The sequence below is a fragment of the Oryx dammah genome, unplaced genomic scaffold (assembly GCF_014754425.2).
Source record: "Oryx dammah isolate SB20612 unplaced genomic scaffold, SCBI_Odam_1.1 HiC_scaffold_21, whole genome shotgun sequence".
Taxonomy (NCBI): Eukaryota; Metazoa; Chordata; class Mammalia; order Artiodactyla; family Bovidae; genus Oryx; species Oryx dammah.
In genome coordinates, this window is record NW_024070205.1 from 31,093,145 (window position 1) to 31,114,476 (window position 21,332).

At 60.3% G+C, this 21,332-nt stretch overlaps 1 protein-coding gene across 1 annotated transcript in view; it reads right to left on the reverse strand.

Moving 5' to 3' along the window:
• The window catches only part of LOC120879831 (multiple epidermal growth factor-like domains protein 6), a 50,650-nt gene that overhangs the window by 19,221 nt on the left and 10,097 nt on the right, over positions 1–21,332 (reverse strand). Inside the window, exon 3 of the mRNA XM_040262826.1 lies at positions 4,418–4,540. Coding sequence (XP_040118760.1) covers positions 4,418–4,540 — 123 coding nt within the window. The remainder of the gene's footprint in view (positions 1–4,417; positions 4,541–21,332) is intronic.

Genomic DNA, 21,332 nt, shown 5'->3' on the forward strand with positions numbered 1-21,332 from the left:
GTGCGACCCTCCTGCCCCCACCCTGGGCACTGGGAGCCTACAGATACAGGGCCTGGACCTCCCAGGATGGCCTCGGGCAGGGTGGCCCTTCCTGCTCCCCGTTCAGACTCAGCGGCCCCTTGGGGCTGGGAAGGCACTTTCAGAAACTGCAGCCTGGTTCGGGCCTGGAGGTGACTTGAAAATGTGCCCAGAACTGCGTCTGTGGTTTGCAGGGATGAACTCTGCCAAAGAGCCTAGCAGTCTCCACACCTCTGCTGCCTGTGGCTTTGCCAATGAAGCCTCCGGGGCCCTGGCGGCCTCCCTGCCAAGGAGTCAGGGGACAGCAGGCTGTGGGACCCTGTGCAGACACCTTGCTGTGCCCTCACCGGGGAGACCCAGGTCTGGGGAAGCATCTGCCCTGAGGCCACTTGGCACCCCTGAGGGAGAACCCAAAGGCAGGTGGGGTGCAGGAAGACCCTCCCCATACTGTGGGCACCATGTGTGCACCCAGCTGCTCAGTCGCGTCCGACTCTTTGCAGCCCCATGGACTGTAGCCTTTCAGGTCCTCTGTCCACAGGACTCTCCAAACAAGAATGCTGACGTGGGTTCCCTTTTCCTCCTCCAGGGGCTCTTGCAGTGGGGTGCATCTGACTCCAGACCACCAGGGGTGCAGGCTAACAGCAGAATCCTCCCCACAGTGTCCATCCAAAAGACTCAACAGGCCTGAAGCCGAGGGGAGGAGGAGGAGGGGACCTGCCTCTCCCCAGGGGCTGGCCCTGGGTGTCACAGGGGCCCCTCTGCTCGTTGAGTGACATCATGGTCCCTCAGACGGGGTGTGCTGCTCACCATGGGGGACATTCAAGGCCAGGATCCAGGAGTCACCCTAGCCCAGAGGAGGAGGGTTTCCCAAAGACCGGGAGCGGTCTCCATGGGTCTGCCTGGGCGCACTGCGTGGCACAGAAAAGTGCAGTCTCCACCAGGCTCGCCGCCCAGCACAGCTCTCTGCAGCTCCATTTCCCACAGTTTGGGGAAGGACAGGGGCCACCTCCTCATCCTTGAGGGTGAGAAGCAGGCTGGACCAGCCCTCGGCCTCTCTCTGCCTACCTCTTCCCACCCCAGAGCCTGCTGGGGCAGGGGTGGGGACAAACCTAGGGGGCTCCCTGGAGCTGGAGCACCCAGGACACCAGGCGGCTTCTGCTTCTTTCTCTTGGGGCCAGGCTGGACAAGAGCAGCCAAGGTCAGACATGAGGCACTCAGGGGCTTTGAGGCTGATGGTAAGATCCCTCCTGCAAATCTTCACTTTAAAAGTGGAAACTTTTTGCATGTTATTTGCAAGGGGTAGGGGTACAGGAAGACTGTGTGCTTTCTGTCTTCTCCCTGCCTCTAAAGCAACTTGAAAGAGTGTTTCAAGTCTCCCCTTGTCTGTTTCAAGGCCCCCCTTAAGCAAAACCACCTTTGAAGACTTCCCAGATCCCTGGGTGCCATGATGCACACCAACCTGAGAGCTCCCAGCACGTAGGGCCTTCCCATCCTGTATGGAGGAAGACCTGTGGACCTGTCCCCTGCCTGCCCCGCCAGTCCCAGGAGAGCTCAGAGCACCTCTCCCGTTGCCCAGAGGATCCCAGCAGGCCCCAGGGAGGGGGTCCAGGGCAGCTGTGCTCCAGCTGTGCAGCCCACCTGCAGCTGGCCTGCGTGGGGGAGGGGACAACTAGGGAGGGGCCCAGTCCTACACTGATCTTCCCATCAATGTCTGCTGAGACCCTAGGGTGGGCTGGGCCCAGAGGGTGCCCCCACTGTGAACCTCAGACAAGGTCACCAGCTCCTCCCCATACCCTATTCCCTGGGAGTCCTGGAGAAGCAGGGAGGGCACACACCTCTCAGCAAAGCAGCAGGGACTTCCAGCAGCCTGGCAGGGGCCAGGCAGTGCCCTTCACCGGGCCCCACCTGGACCCCCTCATCTGGTGCTCGGCTGCCCTACCCATCCTAGGGCCATAGGTCAGGTGCTCTGCTACCAGGGAGGGTCCCTCCACAACCCAAAGGGGCCCTTCAGGGAGAAGGACAGGGTGCCCCTAGAGCAACTGCTTCCTGCTCTGCCTGGGAGAAAGTCCCCAGGAGACCCCTATCTGCTCTGGAAACTTCAGCAAAGCCCAGGCTGCCCACAGGGAAGGCAGCCCCCAACAGACCTGGGCTGACAAACCCACATCACTCCCAAGAGACCTGGGGGTTGGCCTGCAGGTGTCAGCTCCCAGGAATTTCAGATACTCAGAATCTGCCCACAGGTGTGCGTGAGTGTGAGTGAGTGTGTGCAGGGGACACAGCGTGTATTTCCCGCTACGACTGGAAGTCACGGAATGTGGGTATTTCACCTGCCCCCTTTGGTGGGAGCAGCCAGAAGGTGGGTGGCCAGGAGGTGAGCACAAGCAGCCAGGAGAGCTGCAGACGCCCTGAGGTCCTGGGGACCATACAGTCTGGGGGCACAGAGTTGACGGTGGTAGGCAGAGGGGGTGGTAAGGTCCCAGCAGCCTCATACCAGGCTATGCAGACCACAGTGGGGGTCCTGGCATCAGATCTTTAGAAGACCAGTGTTGTTACCGTTTTTCAGTCGCTCAGTCTTGTCCGACTCTTTGCAGCCCCAGGGACTGCAGCACACCAGGCTTCCCCATCCTTCACCATCTCCTGGAGTTTGTTCAAACTCATGTCCTTTGAGTCGATGATGTAAGCAAACACCACAGATGGAGACTTTGGGAGCCCCGAGCCCAGGCGTTTCCGAGGGAAGGGCTCCAGCATGGTGATGGGCTGGGCTGGGCTAGGGGACCAGGAGCAAGGCTTCCCTCTTGGGCTGCCCGAAGGAGGCTATCCCCCCTCCAAGAGCGGGGTATTCCTCCTGGGCTGCCCAAAGCCAGCAGCTCAAGGCCACTGTTAGAGATTGCCACAATCCTCCCAAAGCCCTGACAGGCACCCTCCCCTTTGGCGTGCTGTTTACCCATTCTGGCATCTCAGTGAAGAACACTATCGGGTGGACTAGGGGGATCCAGGGAGACAGGAGGGCGTCCCAGCCCAGCCCAGCCTGGACCAGCCCCCAGGGATGCCCTTCGAGGAGAACCTGCCCCAGAGAAAGGGAAAATACAGGGGACCCCGGGGACCAGCAGCCGGGCTGCACCCCGTTGCATTTGTCCTGAAGCACATCACAACATTCCTGCATCTGTTTCCACTTTCCAGCTCTGAAACGTTACAGGGCAGCAGCCTCGCTCCCTGAGTGGCGGCCCGGACATGTGAGCTTGTCTGCCCGGGAGGGCCCCCCAGGGCTGGCGGGCCGCCCTGCCACATAGCAGTGAGGCGTGCAGGAGGGAGGCTGCTCAGAGCCTGCCTGGGCCCACTCTGGGTCTCCAGGGTGGAAAGAAGGGGCTCCCTGCCACAGCCAGGGAGAGAGCTCTGGCCAGGGAAGGTGACTACCGGCCCAGCCCCCAGAGAACAACCCCCACGCAGCCTGCCAGACAAAGTGGCCAGCAGGGAGGGGCAGCCATGCCTGCGGCACCTGTGTCCAGAGCAGCCGGGATTTGGGGGTGGGGGAGTGAGGGCAATGGATGGCCACTGGTCACTGCCAGACTCCTGGACTCTACACTCTACGCTCTGCCCAGTGAGCACCCACGCTCCCCTTCTCTCCTTGGAGCCAACCATCAGTGGCCCCAGGCGCCCCCATCGAGCCCATCCTCCACAGACAAAGACCCCACAGAGGAAGTAAGGGCTAATACCCTACCTCATCCCTAATACCCTAATACCCTAATACCCTAATACCACATCCCTGCCTGTCACACCCCCACCCCCAGGCTCTCCAAGACGGATGGGGGAGCCTGAGCCTGGGAAACCCAGCTCTGCAGACCAAGAGCAGCCCTACACTGCCCCCGCCCCATGCAGGGCACCCCCACCACCAACCAGCAGGCACCAATTCTCCCCATTTGGGGCAGCACAGCCGGAGCTGCATCCCTGCAGACAGACATCCGCAGCCTTTGCAGCAGAGGGCCCTGGAGGGGACAGCGGCCCAGGGCTCCTCCCCACTGCGGGAGTCCCCTGGGAAGTGGCCTTGGCACCCCGGCCAGACTCAGCTGTGACCACTGAGGGTGCTCAGCCCAGATCACAGTGCCCAGGGACCCAGGGCCAGCCTCAGCGTATAGCCCCGGGCCCAGGACACATTCTTTCGCCACCTGAGTGCCAGTGACCTCAACAGGAGTGGTTCTGGCAAGGGCCCACGATGTGTGGCGAGGGCCCCTTGGCACGCCACACTCGGCAGGACGGAGCCACTGTAACGGCGGCTGCACTGAGCAGACAGGCCCCCTGGGGCCCCTCAGTGCAGGAGGGCAGGGACCCCCTAAACCTGGGCACACCCAGAAGGGTGGGGTGACGGCTGAGGTGAGGAACGCTGGCCCAGGAGACTGCTTACCCAGGCAGGTCCTGCCGTCCGCGTGGAGACGGAAGCCGGGCTTGCACTCGCAGAAGTAGGAGCCTGGGGTGTTCACACACTGGTGCTGGCAGCCACCGTTGTGCACCTGGCACTCGTCCACGTCTGCGGGAGCAGGAGGACACAGGGGCGGGGTTAACAGAACCCACATGGTGGCCTCGCTCTGCGCTGGCCCCAGGGAGCAGGTCCAGCCCCCTTTTCTCAGGACATTGCCCCTGCCCAGGTGTCGGGACTCCTCCTTCTCAGGCCACGCTGTCCGCCACCGTCCAGAGTCCCTCACCCATGCTTGCTGGAGCAGAGTGGAGAGAAGGCAGGCCAGTCTCCAACACCTGGGGCCCACCTGGGAGGAAGAGCCACCTCTAATTCTGCTTAATGATCCCCCAGGTCCACACTACACATTGTGACTGCACCCTCCAGCTCTCACTCATCGTTCCCGCTGGCGGGGGAAGTCCCTAACGGAAGGATCCTCCCAGATCCCGGGGACCAGTGACAGCACACATCGCCAGCTAAAGCCGCCCCATCCGAGCCACGCAAAAGGACCTATCAGCCCGCGACGCCCCGGCCTGGTGACCTATCCGAACCCCTGTCCTGACCATCCCTTGCAACAAATTTATATAAGCCGCTTCTAACACGGTCCGGGCGTGGACTTCCTTGACCTGCCTCGTTTGGGTCCAGGAACCCTGCCTGGTAGCGCTTCACCATTAAAAAGCTTGTTAGACAGTTTCTTTTTTTTTTTTTTGGAGCCTGGTTGTCTTTTACCTAACAACACCCACCTTTGAGGCCCCCCTCCTAAAGCCCCAGCCACCTGAGCACACCTCTGCAGGGTGTCAAAGGCACAGGGCCGGGGCTCCTCCTGGGGAATCCCCAGAGCCTGCCCACCAGGTCGTGCCTCCCATGGACAGAAACCCTGACTCCATCCATGCGCCTGTACCTCCAGAAACGACCCTAGACGACCCTAGGAGGCCTGGCCTCTGCTCCATGCACAAGCCATAACCACCCTGGGAAGAACCCCAGGGTGCCCCTCAAGCCCCAAGGCTGTTCAGAGAGGAGATGAGACCAAGAGAAGTCCTCCTTGGAAATATGGTGACCCGGGGAGTCCTCCTTGGAATGATACCAGAATGACTAGCAGGTGGAAGATTGAAGGTAAAGTTTTCAGCCCCCAGTGGAGCCCCAAGGAGTCTCAGGGGCCAGAGGACCCAGGGCACAGTGGGAGGTATCAGGATCCAGGGCCTTCCAGTGGGGGAGTCAGCTGAGTGGAGGTGGGGGGACCGTGGGCTGACCCACACCCACTGGGCAGGGCAGGGTGGGCAGCCGCCACCCAAGGGGCTCAGAAAGGAGACCTCGTCCCCCCTGAGCTCAGATTCCTCTCTCTGTGACCCCTTCAAGGTCCCTGAAACGTAAAGCGACTGCATGGCGACAGCACTGCGCATACGGTAAGGGCTCAGCAAAGTCTGAGCGCCCCACGTGCGCTGAGAGGGCGAGCGGACTGACTGGGCCTCAGGGTGTCTCAGTGGCCTCGCCGGGCAGGACAGAAGGACAGAGGGGCTGTCACTTCCAGACAGCCCCAGCGGCAGGTGCTCAGCAGACGAACCAACGGGGACACTGGCTTCCCAAACCACCTCTCAGCTGGTCACCTCAGACGCTGGCCTTGGGGAGTGGCTGAACCACAGCGGCACTGCACTCTCGAGCCCTCAGGCACCTGGGGGGGAGAGTCCATACAAAGGGCCCCGTCCTTGAGGGGATGTGCAGGGAGCCAGCAGCCCGGGGGCCACAGAGACACCAAACTGACGGGCAGTCTGGGACAGCAGTTCAGGGAGGTGGGGCAGGTAAGCCCGTCATCAGCAGGGCTCCTTCAGGGCCAGCGCTGACGGCTGGCCCCCCTCCACCCCGACCCATGTGACCACACTCTCAGCGCCCTCCTGTGGCAAGGACGGGAAGTTTAGACCCGAGAGGTGTCCCCAGGCTCCTGCCTAAATCCTGCCAGACCAGCCCCTTGGCACCTGGGAGCCCTTCCCGCCTCCAAAGCTGCCCTGCCCGCTACAGTGACCGTGATCAGCAGCACAGGCAGGGGGCCATGAGGCCCAGCCAGGCTTCCCAGTGCCCATGGTTTGCTGTCAGCCTGTCCAGATTACCTGGACCCAGCGGCACAGCTCAAGGCCTCCCCCTCCACCTCCCGGCTCACGGGTAGGCAGGCAGATGACCTCCTGCTGGGGTCCCTCCAGCTCTGAGATCGAGGCCCCTCTACTGAAACAGCTTACTCAGAAAGCAAGGCAGGACCGAGTGACCGAAACCTAGCTGGCCCCACTCCCAGGGGGCCACGTGGTAGGAGGTCAGAGCTGCTCTGAGCCACCGCCCATGACCTGGAGCCCAGACCCAGTGACGACCTTGTGATCGCGACTGCAGTCATTCTGTGACCGGAGGAGCCCAGGCTAAGTTCTTAAGGAGGGCGTGGTCAGCTGAATAACGGGCCCCCCAACCCCGAAAAGAGGACGAGATCATAGTAATCCTGGAGCCTTACACAACTAAAGGGACTTTGCAGGTGAGATGAGAGATTATCCTGGAGCTTTCAAGTGAGTCCAAGGTCATCACACAAGTAAGTGAGGGAGGAGGGCTCCATACAATGGAATCCTCAGTTCAGTTCAGTTCAGTAGCTCAGTCGTGTCCAACTCTTTGTGACCCCATGAATCGCAGCACGCCAGGCCTCCTTGTCCATCACCAACTCCCGGAGTCCACTCAGACTCACGTCCATCGAGTCAGTGATGCCATCCAGCCATCTCATCCTCTGTCGTCCCCTTCTCCTCCTGCCCCCAATCCTTCCCAGCATCAGAGTCTTTTCCAATGAGTCAACTCTTCGCATAAGGTGGCCAAAGTACTGGAGTTTCAGCTTCAGCATCATTCCCTCCAAAGAAATCCCAGGGCTGATCTTCAGAATGGACTGGTTGGATCTCCTTGCAGTCCAAGGGACTCTCAAGAGTTTTCTCCAACACCACAGTTCAAAAGCATCAATTCTTCAGTGCTCAGCTTTCCTCACAGTCCAACTCTCACATCCATACATGACCACTGGAAAAACCATGGCCTTGAATAGACGGACCTTTGTTGGCAAAGTAATGTCTCTGCTTTTGAATATGCTATCTAGGTTGGTCATAACTTTTCTTCCAAGGAGTAAGCGTCTTTTAATTTCACGGCTGCAGTCACCATCTGCAGTGATTTTGGAGCCCCAAAAGATAAAGTCTGACACTGTTTCTACTGTTTCCCCATCTATTTCCCATGAAGTGATGGGACCAGATGCCATGATCTTCATTTTCTGAATGGTTGAGCTTTAAGCCAACTTTTTCACTCTCCTCTTTCACTTTCATCTAGAGGCTTTTTAGTTCCTCTTCACTTTCTGCCATTAGGGTGGTGTCATCTGCATATCTGAGGTTATTGATATTTCTCCTGGCAATCTTGATTCCAGCTTGTGCTTCTTCCAGCCCAGCATTTCTCATGATGTACTCTGCAGAGAAGTTAAAGAAGCAGGGTGACAATATCCAGCCTTGATGTACTCCTTTTCCTATTTGGAACCAGTCTGTTGTTCCATGTCCAGTTCTAACTATTGTTTCCTGACCTGCATATAGGTTTCTCAAGAGGCAGGTCAGGTGGTCTGGTATTCCGTTCTCTTTCAGAGTTTTCCACAGCCGAGAGGAGCTACCCCCGCCAGAGGCCAGGGACAGTGGCCGGGAGAAGCGACCCCACGTCCAAGGAGTGGTGGCTGTGAGGGCGCTGGAGGGCCTAGAGGAGCTATTCCACGTTCAAGGTCAGGAGGGCCAGTGGTGAGGAGATACCCCTCGTCTAAGGTAAGGAGCAATGGCTGTGCTTTGCTGGAGCAGCCGTGAAGAGATATCCTACGTCCAAGGTAAGAGAAACCCAAGTAAGATGGTAGGTGTTGCAAGAGGGCATCAGTGGGCAGACACACTGAAACCATAATCACAGAAAACTAGTCAATCTAATCACACTAGGACCATAGCCTTGTCTAACTCAATGAAACTAAGCCATGCCCTGTGGGGCCACCCAAGACGGCTAGGCATGGTGGAGAGGTCTGACACAATGTGATCCACTGGAGAAGGGAATGGCAAACCACTTCAATATTCTTGCTTTGAGAACCCCATGAACAGTATGAAAAGGCAAAATGATAGGATACTGAAAGAGGAACTCCCCAGGTCAGTAGGTGCCCAATATGCTACTGGAGATCAGTGGAGATCAGTGGAGAAATAACTCCAGAAAGAATGAAGGGATGGAGCCAAAGCAAAAACAATACCCAGTGGTGGATGTGACTGGTGATAGAAGCAAGGTCCGATGCTGTAAAGAGCAATATTGCATAGGAACCTGGAATGTCAGGTCCATGAATCAAGGTAAATTGGAAGTGGTCAAACAGGAGATGGCAAGAGTTAAAGTCGACATTCTAGGAACCAGGGAACTAAAATGGACTGGAATGGGTGAATTTAACTCAGATGACCATTATATCTACTACTGCGGGCAGGAACCCTTAGAATGGAATCCTACTCAGCTATAAGAAAAATAAAATAAAAGGAAACAATGCCATTCGCAACAGCGTGGATGGACCTAGAAATGGTCATACTAAGTGAAGTAAGTCAGATAGAGAAAGACAAATACCATCTGATATCACTTATACATGGAATCTGAAAAACAATACATCTGAGCTTATTTACAAAACAGAAACAGACTCACGGAGGCAAAAATAAACTCATGGTGACCAAATGGGAAAGGGTGGGAGAGATAAATTAGGAGTTTGGAATTAACATACACACTCCCGCATAGAACACAGATCACAAGGACCCACTGCATAGCATGGGGAACTATACTCAATATCTTGTAACAAACTAAGGTAGAAAAGAATCTTAAAAATAGTATATAGGTGTATATGTGTTCAGTAGTTAAATGTGGCCAACTCTTTGTGACCTCATGGACTGCAGCCCGTCAGGCTCCTCTGTCCATGGGATTTTTCAGGCAAAGAATACTGGAGTGAGGTGCCATGTCCTACTCCAGAGGATCTTCTCCACCCAGGGAATGAAGCCACATCTCCTGTGTCTACTGCATTAGCAGGCAGATTCTTTACCACTGAGCTACCCGGGAAGCCACGTGTGTGTGTGTGTCTGTGTAACTGAACCCCTGGTGAAAGGAATGGCAATCCACTCCAGCATTCTAGCCTGCGAAATCCCAGGGCAGAAGAGCCAGGGGGTCACAAAGAGTCAGACACGACTGAGCACACACATTACTTTGCTGTACACCTGAACATTGTAAATCAACTATACTTCCATAAAAAATTAATATCTAAAACAACAACAAAAAAAGATGCTGCGCTGCTGGCTTTGAAGGTGGAGGAGGGGCCACAGCCAAGGAGTCCGGGTGCCTTTAGAACCTGGACATGTGGGAAAGCAAATGCTTCCTCAGAGCCTCCAGGAGGGACCAGCCCTGCCAGTACCTTCATGTTAGCTCTTCTCAGACTTCCAACCTCAGAACTGTAAGGTACCAGAGACCTGGGTGGTTTTCAGCCATCAGCTTGGGATACCATGTCCCAGAAGCCACAATAACTGAACACAGAGGGAATAACCATCTAGCAGCCTCTCCAGTGTCACAGAGGCTCAGACAACCCAACCTGGAAATCCAGGTTCCCAAAAGACCACTCTGGCCAGCCCGGCATCCTGACACCAGAGGAGAGGGCCGCTGTGGTCTCGGCGGGGGTAGGGGAGGGAAGGGGGCTGGGGGAACTCCCCTGGGTCCCATGCTGCAGTCTGCCCTCACCTCCATGCCACACACTGCCTCCACCCGGCGACCCCAGCTGAGCACTGGCCCCCTGGACCCTGAAACTACCACAAGTCATCTGTTCCCCTAAGAGACATGGGCCTTGCTCAGTCGTCCTCTGGGCCAGTCTGTGCTGCTCTCCACGCCAGAGGGCACACGGAAAGCCCATCCAGACAGCATGGAGGGGGCCCGGTCCCCACGGCAGTGTAGCTCCCCCAGCTGAAAGGGAGCCTGTAGGCTTCCTCCTCTGCCATCCTCCCCTCGGAGCATCAGGGGATGAAACCTGCTCCTTCCAGACAAGCAGGCAGAGACGCTCCAAGGGCACCAAAGCCTCAGGACAGCCCCAGGCTGCACCATCTGGTCGCTGGGAGCAGGCAGGTTGGGGTTCAGCAGGACAGTCTCTGGGGTCTCACTGCTCCCCTCAGCTGAGACATGTGAGTAGGGAAGCGGCAGCCTGGGGATGGGTCACACACTGGCACTCAGGGACACTTCCCTGTACAGACACAGGGCCATTCCCCTGGGAGCCTATGGGACTTGCTGGGCGATGGTGCCTCTGAGGGTCCATCGCCACACTGATGGGAACCCAGGAGCACACAGCCCCTGCAGAAACCGCCCCAGATGAGCCCATTCTGAAACCTCAGCCACAATTACAGGAAAAGCTGAGCCCCTGCGATCCCGCCAGAAAGGTCCGCTTAGCACGTACCAACTTTGTTGTCCTGCTTCCCCCAAACATGACGCAGGGTCCTCGGCCCGGACAGCCCACCCCATCACCCACAGGCCCTCTCTTGGCCCCTTTACATGTCCATCAGTTCTCAGAGCAGAGCCAGGACACCTGACTCCCTGAGCCCGGCCCTGCCCGCCCCTGCTTAGCCCCAGGCCCTGGATGCTACAGGCCCTCACCATTTAGTGCCACCAGTGGTGGGGTGACAGTGCCAGCCTGGACTGAGTCACCTGGGGAGAGGGCTGCCTACCCTGTGGGGATGGGGTCTTGCCCCAGAGGGCGAGTGACAAAGCCAGGGGAGACAGCGGACTTTGTCACAGATCAGCCCTGCTGCTCAGAGACCTGTGTGTCCTCTGGTGGAAAGCAACACGGACTGGCCCAGAGGACAACTGAGCAGGATACGTGTCTCCACAGAGATCAGATGCCCTGCACAGAGCCACACTCAGGGGCCTGGGAGGCCGTGGAAGGGAGGCCCAATCCTGGCCCTGCTTTAATAGCCCCGCTCTGGACCTGCCTGCCACACAGACGGCTGCAGCCCAAGGCAGTACCGCAGGCAGCAATTGCACCAAGGGCTTCAGGGTTCTTGGTGCGAGGAGACACTGCCTTGCCCCACGCCGGGTGTCCAAGCATCGCAGGCGATGACTCACGGCACACCACACCCCTCGTCACATTCCTGAGGTTGCCAGACTCCAAACTCCATGGAACCCATGGACGCTCAGGAGCTTCCTGCAGGAGGTTGGCCTAGCATGGGTATCAGCATGGGAGAGGCAGGACGGACCCGGGACAGGGGTGCAGCTGCTTCCCAAGGGCTGCTGGGGTCCTCCCAGCTGACCCTGCCGCTCACTGGGCTGACCACACTCCCCAGCCTTGGGGGGTGGGGGTGAGGGGGTGACAGGACAGCACCTGCCACATCCACACACAGTCCCCAAGGGGCCAAGGCTCTGGGGACCTGGAAAGGGAAACTCTACTCCAAGACCCCAAGGCCTCTCTCTTGGGCCTGCCCTACGCCTGCTGCTTAACCCCCAGAGCTGCTGGTGCTGCAGGGCAAGTAGGGCCCTGGTGCCCACCGGCAAACACAGTTGCTGTACGTTTCTCCTCCCTCTGGTCGAGAGGCTGAAATGCTGTCAGCAGCCCACGCAGCCAGGCCAGAGACGCGTCGGGAATGTCCGACGACTCAGGGCACACGGGGCCCGTCCCAGAGGCAGCGGCTGCCTCCTCGTCTGCCCCAACCCGGCTCCCTCCAACCACGGCATCAGCCTCTCGGGGTGCAAACTGTGAAGGAGGAAACAAAGGCAGCTCACGCGGGACAGAGCGCATCCAGCCCGCCCCGCGCAGAGTCCGCCGCTCCCACCTGGCCTCGGGTCGCCGGCGCTCACGGGGTAGCCAGCCTGGCCCAGATGGCACGGGTAGCAGCCCCTCCACAGGTAGCGGTAGTGCGTGCCCGCGACGCGCGCCAGGCTCGCCAGCAGCCCGAGGTACCAGAGAGCCGCCAGCCCGCCGCGCCTCCACGGCGCCTCCATGGCCTATCCGCTCCCTCCCGGCTCCGGGCAGCGCGCACTCGGGTCTCCCCGCTCCGCTCCGCTCGGCGCCGCTGGAGCGGCTCTGGTCGGGCGCGCCCCGCCCCTCGCCTTTCTGTTCTCCGCTTTCCCTCCGCCCCCCGCAGGTAAGGGCCAAATCCTCGCCGCAGCCAGGCCCCGCCCCGCCCCGCCCCCGACTCTCAGAAAGAGCGCGGGCCCCCCTCCACGCCGCCCGCCCACCCGCTCCGCACATTCCTACGCGCGCGCTCACTCAACCGGCACACACCCAGACCCATCCACAAGAGCAAGCACCTCCACGCAGACACGTGCACAAGCAGACCCACGTGTGCAAGACGTACACAAGACACCCAGAGTCCTGCACCGACCTGCATGGGCACATCGATACACACGGGCGCTCGCACTGGCGGGATCCCTGAGCCAACAAGTTAAAGAAAACACGCAATACAGAGGTGGATGGAGGCCACCCTGGCAAGGCCCCGGGGCTCCGCAGAGGCAGCTCGATGGAGGTTGCGGAGAGTGCGGAACCGGAGCACTTCGAGGCCACACCATGGTAGTGGATGTCTTGGGGGTGAAGACTCCCCCAGGCCCCCAGCCCGGTGTCGCTCCTCTCTCCACTGGTCCAGGGCGAGTACCTGCGGGAGCCTGGTAAGGCACCACTGCACCCCTATAGCAGATGGGGGAGGGTCCGAGCCTGCAGGGACAGTGAGCCCCAGGGGTGAGGCTGCCGAATCATGGATACTCCTCCAACCCCAGACTGCTGGGCACAGCCTGTGGTCCCGATATGTCAGGCAGCCCTGCTCAGGGGTGGTGGGGTCACACTGGCTGTGCACTCGAGAGACCTGTGCATTCAGGCCTGACGAAGGCTGGGCCCCCAGCCCCCCATCTCGTGTAGGCTTTGCTGATCTTAATGGCTCACCTATGGCACCCTGCCTGACCCCAGCCCTATCCAGAAACCGCTGGCTGTCATTCTTCACAGCCCACCTGTGGGCAGGGTTCAAAGGGGCAACCTCAAGCTTGCGGAGAAAGGCACTGTCTCGCCTTGTCTGGTCCTGTCTGCAGCCCAGAAGCCAACTCATCCCACTGTCTCCCCCCACCACCTGCCCGCCAGGTGCCAGGCAGTGCAGAAACAGGCCTGCCTGCCTGCCTGTCTGCCCCAGCCTTGGGGGTAAGCTTCTCCCCACCACCCCCAGGGCAGCACTGCAGCCTGTGGATTCCAGCCGGTCAAGGTAGGGAGCACACATCTCCCAGGTGGACACACTGCCCCGTGGCCATTTGAACAGTGCCTCCCACAAGGCGCCAGCTCTGTTTATCACTGCAACATGCATCTCATTCGCTCCCAACAACACTAACAAAAACCTGAGGGTCCCTGTGCAGCCACCAGTCAGGCTGCAGGGAGCAGGGGGTGCTGGACACAGGTGCGGGGGCCTCAGACACTCTGCTCCAGACCCTGCCAAGCATCGTGCTGCTCAGCCTGGCAGGGGGTCTGGCATGCAGACCTGGTAACCGAACTCCGTTTTTAATTATAAAACATTTGTGGTTGGGCTGGATCTTCCTTGCAGAGCGAGGGCTTCTTCCTGCAGGGTCTTTTGTTGCAGAGCACATGCTCTAGGCACGCGGGCTTCAGTGGCTGTGGCACTCAGGCTTAGTTGCTCCACAGCATGCCACCGACTCTGGTGACTTCCAGTGGAGCTCTGTCCTCACTGTCTCATGGTCCCCTTTTGAAGCAGGTCTGTGCCTCCCAGACACACCTATAATTAAACCCTCATTCTGCCCAGAAGGGAATCCTCCAGCCAGGTGCCCACCTAGGCCCTGCCCTTTGCACACAGGGTCCCGGACATTCTCGTACAGTCTTTATCCAGGGGATAAATGACCTGCCCAGGGTCACACAGAACAAAGGGGACCACTGACAGGGATCAGGTCTGACCTAAACCCTGCCTTCATTGGGCACCCTCCTCCAGGCTCCTGGAGACATGGCCTCTGCAGGCACCCAGTGGCTCCTCCGGGGTTGCCCAGTGGGTTCTGAGTGGTTGGGGTGGGGGGGCAAAGGCCCAGCAGGAGGCAGTGAACCTGTGGTGCTTCTCCTGCTCTCTCACTGCCCCCCCACCACAGGGCCCCGGACTGTCGGCCAGAACTCAGTGCTGGGCTCCCTCAGCCCAGGCCACCAAAGGGCTCTCCACATGGGCCCTGGGCACAGCACTTCCAGGAGGCGCTGGCTCCAGACCTTGCCTCTTCCATCCCTCGTGGGTGGCCTGGCCCTCCCAGCACCCCAGCTTCCACAGCAGCCAAGATGCCCACTCTTCCTCTGACCCGCAAACAGTGAGCTCCTATGTCTGTTGAGTGCCAATCCCAAGGGGCCTTCTCTGCAAAGTTCCCCAGCCCGCTCCCCCCAGAGCCACCACTGCCAACTCTGCTTCCCCTAAAGCTGGCCTGTCCCTCCTTCCCTTCAGCCCTCACTCCCTCGCTCCTTTCCCTCAGTGAGGACCTGAGTGCCCACTCTAAGCAGAACCCGGTTCTAGGAGGCAGAGCTGTCTCCCCCGCAGCCCAGCTGAGCCCGAGACAACTTGTGATGTGATGAGCTCAGGCGGCACCTCCCTAAAGGACCCGGGGTGGGGGTTCGATGGCTCTGGGCCTCCATCCCCACTAGGCTGGGCACAGCGTGATGGTGGCCAGCCACCGCAGCCCAGGCACGGCCCACTGGCCTCCCCGGTGCCACCAAGCACACCCAGGCGCGCGGCTGTGGTCTGGAAGCTGTTTGGGAAATGCTTTCCCGATGCGGAGACTGGGCTGGTGTCTCTGCCTGGTGGAATGTCTGTGTGTCAGCAGAAGGAGCAGACCACCCCCCGCCAACCCGCCAGGCTGGCTCCAGCTTTCTTCTCCAAGCTAGGCAGCCACCAAGGTCCTCTGCCAGGACCCAGGCTGGTAAGAGGGCCCCATGCTGCCCCTGCAAAGCTACAGCTCCCCCTTAGTGCTGGGCCCGTCCCACCCTAGCCCCCTGAACTGGGGCTTCAGGGCCAGGACTGCCATGTCCCTGGGGTCAGCAGGAAGCAGAACAAGGAGCATTTCCTCCCCACACTTGTGCTATCTGTCCCTTGGTGCTATGGACACTTCCTCCAGGAAGCCCTCCAGGGGGCCTCTCGAGGTCCCAGGTCACGCTGTGGCATTCTGCCAACATGTTGAAAAGGAGGTCACCTTGGCCTCTGGCTGTAGAGCAGGTGCTGGGGGAGCCTGGCTGGGCCTCGGAGCACTCGATGCCTGCAGAGGTTTCAGGGGTGGCCTTGCATCTCCCACCCAAGTTCCTAGGGACACGGGACAAGGAGGCCCCAAGACACGGGACAAGAAGGCCCTCCAGTGGGACACGAAGAGACCAAGACCCACCCAGGCCAGGGGGGAATCCCTGACCCTTCCTGTCTGGCTGGGAGATGGGGAAAAACTAAACTTCTCAGGAGGAACTAAATCCTCTGGAGGCAGGTGGGGTTGTGTGTGTGACAGAGAGGAGAGACTCTCAGAGAGGCCCCAGAGGTCACCGCCCTGACGCCAAGGTGCCCTTCTTTCGAGGGTGACAGTCCACGGGCACAGTGGATGCTGGATGGGGTAGTTGTCACTGACCACCCACTGACCACCTACATTGCCCTCTGTGCCGGGCACTTCACGGGCTTGGCACCAGACCGTGCCCTCTCACAAGTGGACAGGCAGACTCAGAATGAAGCCACACGAGCTGGTGGGGTGTAGGGGAACTGCAGGCTGGGGCCCTGCCTCTACCAGTGCCTCCTGCTGAAGTCAAGTCTCACGTGACAGGCTGCAAGGCTGGGGGCGCTGGGCAGAGGCTGGCTTGGAGGACCCTGATGGCCAAGCAGTGTGGGAGCCATCAGGGGGCTGTAAGGGGCACTAGGGCCATGAGAGGGACTGGTCGGCGATCAGATGGCCCCCCAACAGGCCCCCAGCTGCAGGGTAGAGGGCCAGGAAGGTGCTGGAAGGAGGCCTCCCTTTCAGGTTTCTCTTCAATCTGCCTTTGGGGACTCAAGGCCTCTCAGCCCAAAAGTTCCCCTCCCCACCTCCCAGTCCCCCAAGGGGACAAATGTCCTGCCTGGTTGCTTCCAACCTAGATGGCCAGAGCCCAGCGCAGCCCAGGAAGTCAGTTTTTAGCTGGGGTCCATTGTGGCCCCACACAGGCCCAGGAGAACCACCCCCAGAATGTCCCTCCCACCCCCTGTCCCAGGGCCACCACTGCAGTGTTATTTTGGAAGCGGAGGCCGCGCCTGGCCTCCAAGAGTCGTTCGGGCGTCAGCCTCATGGTAAACTCATTACCCACCCTGGGCCCTCACTGAGCCAAAGGAAGGAAAATGGAAACCATGGTTGTTTCCGAGAGCCCAGCTGCCGCTCCTGGCTGCATCTGCCCTGGGCTGGGGCCAGGCCCCCTCCACACACACGCACGCACACACGCACGCCCCGGGAGAGCCCAGGACAAAGCAGTCACTGCCACACACATCATCCTCCAGAGACAAGCCGGCTAAGGGGGAGGGCAGGCCCTGCCCTGTGCCAGGGAACCAAGGCCTGGCTACCCCATCGAGGCACCCACAGCGGGCCAGACACGAGCCTCGCTGGAGGCCCCCGCATACGTGTACACGTGTGTGCACATGTGACGAGGCCCTCTCTGTGGCTCTCTGCTGCCTCTAAGCAGTGGCCTGAGCCATGTGAAGGTCAGGGTAAGGCCAGGTCTGACCCTGGGGGCACCTGAGCCCTGCAACACTGACAGCCCCACCATGGCACAGCCCCTGAGGCCTGACTCTCATGGGGGACATTGAGCTGCCTGGGAGCAATGACTACAGAAGGGGACAGCCCCGGGGCTCAAACTGTACTCGGCGCAAGAGAGTCTGCGAAAGCAGACTTCCTGGAGGAGGTGGCCTTCGGACATGTGCAGGGCGGGACGTAAAGATGGTTTGTTGGAGGGCTTTGGGGGCAGATGCAGGGTTGCTGGTTCAGAGGCAGGAAAGGCTTAAGAGGGTGAGTGCCAGACAAGGGGTCTGGCCAAAGCTGTGGGCCTGGACCTGGCCTACAGCGAGCACCCAGGTCTGAAAACACCAGCAAACGGAAGGCCCACTTCCGGCCCCCACGGTTACTTCTCTGCTGCCCCTGTCCCATCCAAAGGCCAAACGTGTTCACAGAACACCAGGGTTGTGGAGGCAGCAGCCAGGTCCAGCCAAGTACCCAGGTCAACCAGCACTCGCCACCTCCCAAGGTGCCCAGGCTGCAGCCGCCACGGCCACCACGGCTGCTCCTGCCTCTGAGGCCCCGACGGCACCCCCTGAGTCCTCGGGACCACCGCTGCACAGACACAGGTCCAAGCTGGCCACCGTCCACATCAAGTGCAGAGTGCACTTTCTAACCCACAGGACCGGAACTCCCATCCCCACTCTGAGCACCCACACCCATGCCCCACAGAAAACCTTTACACCAGGGCTGCGCCAGTCCCTTATGTCTCATTACAAGCATCTCGCAGGATCTTTTTTCACTGTTTCCTCACCAGACAGAAGGAACACCCTCCCCTCTGCATTCTGGGGCAGGTTCCCCGCCTGGCCCCACCCAGAGCTGCTCTGGCCAGACCCCGGGGAGCGATGGGATTTGACCATGGGATTTGGGGGGTTGGCTGAGGGTTCTGTGGGGTCAGGAGTCCAGCTACCCAGCGGGGTGTGGAGCAGAGAGGAGATGAGAAGATGGGGGTGGAGGCCCAGCCCAGGTCAACAACCTCGCAGGATGGGGGTGGGGAAGCTGGAGAAGATAAAGGGTGTGGCCAGGAAGGTCCAGCCTCATTACCGCTGGGAGAGACAGAAACAAGAGGCAGCCACGAGACACAGACAGCAGGAGAATCCAATTAGGAGGCCAGACGCTGAGGGAAGAGGGCTTGTTGGGACCACTGGTGATGGATAAGAACTTTCCCACCCACCAGACAGAGGCAGGGCAGGGGCCCGCCTTCCCTGGAGCCAGGCAACAAGGGCCTGAACCACCCCTCCCCATTTTTCCTGCCTGCCCACCTCCAGCCCAGCCAGGAGGGGCTGCTTCCACTCTCAGGAGTCACAGAGATGGGGAAGTACCTGCCTTCCTGAGGCTGCAGGCCCCTGTGAGCTCCGAGTCCCCCGAATTGCCCCCATCTCTCAGCTGCAGCCCCCGGACCACTGGGAGCAGAGCTGGGACCCCTGGGATACAGGAAGACAGGGGCTGCTGGAGCCTCCATTTCCCTAGCCCAGGGCCCCTCCGATCCAGCTAACTCCTCTGCTGGGGCCCCTCCAGCCCATCTTCTCTGCTGGTCCTCCTCATGGCAGCCACCCCAGCCACAGGGTCCTGGGCACTTTGGGGTTCACTGTTAGGATGCGTCTGCCTCCTCCCACTGAGCCCCAAGTCTGAGGGCTATGGCCTCTGAGGGTCACACCTGTTCTAGGTCACAGCTCAGGGAGAGAATCGGCCTTTCTGCTCCCACGTCCAGTCCTGCAGGCGGCCATGGGCACCCAGATGTTGACCACACAAGATGCCTGCAGAGTGCCCATCCTGAGGCCTCCGCCTGGGCTTCCAGGATCCAGGCAGGCCCGAGTGGGTGGGCCTCTCTCCTGTCACTGGCTGGCTCTGACGGCTGATGTTGAGGGCTGTTGTCTCCTGCCTTGGCCTTAACCAGAAACATACCTGCCAGAATCTGCTCATGAGAGGGATGAGTGAGCCAGAGTTGGGAAAAGACAGCTCTCAACCTCTCAGCACCTCTGACAGCAGAGGCCCTGGGACAGCCGCCTCTTCGGAAACACTGCCATCCTGCCTGGAGGGACCGCGGCCAGGGCCAGACTCCTCACTTGTGTCCAGAGCACAGCCAGCCAGAGAGCCTGACCTGGAAAGGCCCAGATCCCGGGCCTCGCAGGAATAAGGCCAGGGCTTTGCATACTGAAGGCCCAAGTTCACTCATGCTGGGCTGCTCGGCCCACAGGAGTGCAATGAGCCCGCCGGCCGGTGTCCCCCTTGGTCTCGTCTGGAAGAGGCAGGTCATTCAGTAGGCATTTGCGGATGCCCACTCTGCACTGGACACTGCTAGAGCGGGCTGTGTGGCATGAGCAGGCAGCCGCTCCAGCTCCTCCAGCTCCTGAGAGGCTGGCAGGCCACCCCTAGACGGGGCCTGAGCACTGGCTTCGGTGGGACCTGGGGCCAGGGGGGCCCATGACGTCACTCTGGGCTCCATCCACCGCACCCACCGCACCTGAATGCACTCTTGCCCCCTCTGGGCCTCTTGCTCCTCTGCATAAAATGGGCACCACTGGGCACTGCGAGCGCTGAGCAGACCCAGGACCACGGGGTGCTGTGAGCGCGCGGCAGACTGGGGCCCATAGGGCCATGTGAGCGCTGAGCAGACAGGTGTGTGGGGCTACAGCCAGAACCTGGCGTGGAGTGCGGGCTGGGCAGGCCGGGCGCTTCTTCTCGGCTGCACAAGAGTCTTGCCGCCTTCCCCACTCTCCTGACTCAGGCAGCTGGGTCCCCAGGAAGGGAAAAGTCTTACCACTAAAGGCTCTCAGAGAAAGCCCCCACGAAGAGCCAAGGGAAGTGCAGGTGGACTCCGGCCAGGGCACCAGTATGAGAGTCCATAGCGGCTCCCCTTGCCCCCACCCGCACGGCCACAGGACAGTACAGCTGGCTCGGCTCAGCCCACGGCCCTCCCAGCCCAGGCGGGAGCCCCAGGGGCTTCCTAATCAGGACACGTCACTTCCCACGTTCCTGACTCTCCCTGGGGACAGACGGGACCCGGCAGCGGCCAGCCCGAGCGAGTGTGAGAGAGGATCCCCGTCGGGTCGGACGAGGCTCAACTGCGTTCCCACCCGGACCCAGGCGGGACGAGCCCGTGGCAACAGCCGAGTCAGACAGGGTGAGGAGCACAGCCCGCACCGTCCTGAGTGCAAGGCCTTGGAGCAGGCCCTTTCCCTCTTGAGAAGGGTCAGTCCCATGGTGGGGACCATGCAGACGCCAAAGCCTGGGCCGGGGGGCTGGAGTACAGGCCATCTCTACTTTCTGAAAGCCTTGACCCCTCCATGGGCTTCTCACAGACACCGCGTTAGAGACCCTAGCTCTGCACGGGACAGCCCCATAGCCAAGGAGTAGAGGGGACTGGGTACATTCTGAGCACCCAGGCCAGAGCCAGCTGTTTTCATGTTGGACTGAGGACTCCCGCTCAGCCCCCCACCCAACCCCCACCCTACCCGGAGAGTCACCTGCTGCCCCATTTCCCAGCCCTTCCTGACCTCCTGGAGGGAGGGAGCAGTGGGGGCTGGGGACTATGGAGCTGGCTCAGGAAGAATTCCACCCCCAGCACTGAGGGAAGGCTGGCCCTCAGGCCTGGACCTGGGAGGCGCCACCCCCCCGCCACCCCTGGAGTCTATCCCAGGGAGACACCCTGATTTTCTCCAATCGACAAGATTAATTCCCCCTCACAACGGGACTGAAAACCCCTCCCCACAGCAAGGTCCCTGAGACCTTCAGGCCACACCAGCCTGATGGAAGGACCCACCTCACTGAGGGACTCAGCATCCACCCAGCCAGCACGGTGGGAGGGAGTGAGGAGGGGGAACGTGCCTTGGGGAGGGCAAGGACCTGCCAGGGTCCCTTGGGGGTTCTGGTCCCCATCGTGGCCCTGGATGTGGGTTCAGGCTACTCCCTGCAGACCTTGCTCAAGAGGAGGCAGTGAGGCTGGGGTGAAGGGCTCATGGCCTCAGGCCAGGGCGAGGGGGTTCGGCTCAGGTTGCGGCCCCCCTTATCTCCCTCCCTCATGCCCCCCCAGCAGTCCCTGAAGGGTAGAGAGCCTGCTGCCGGAGCTGAG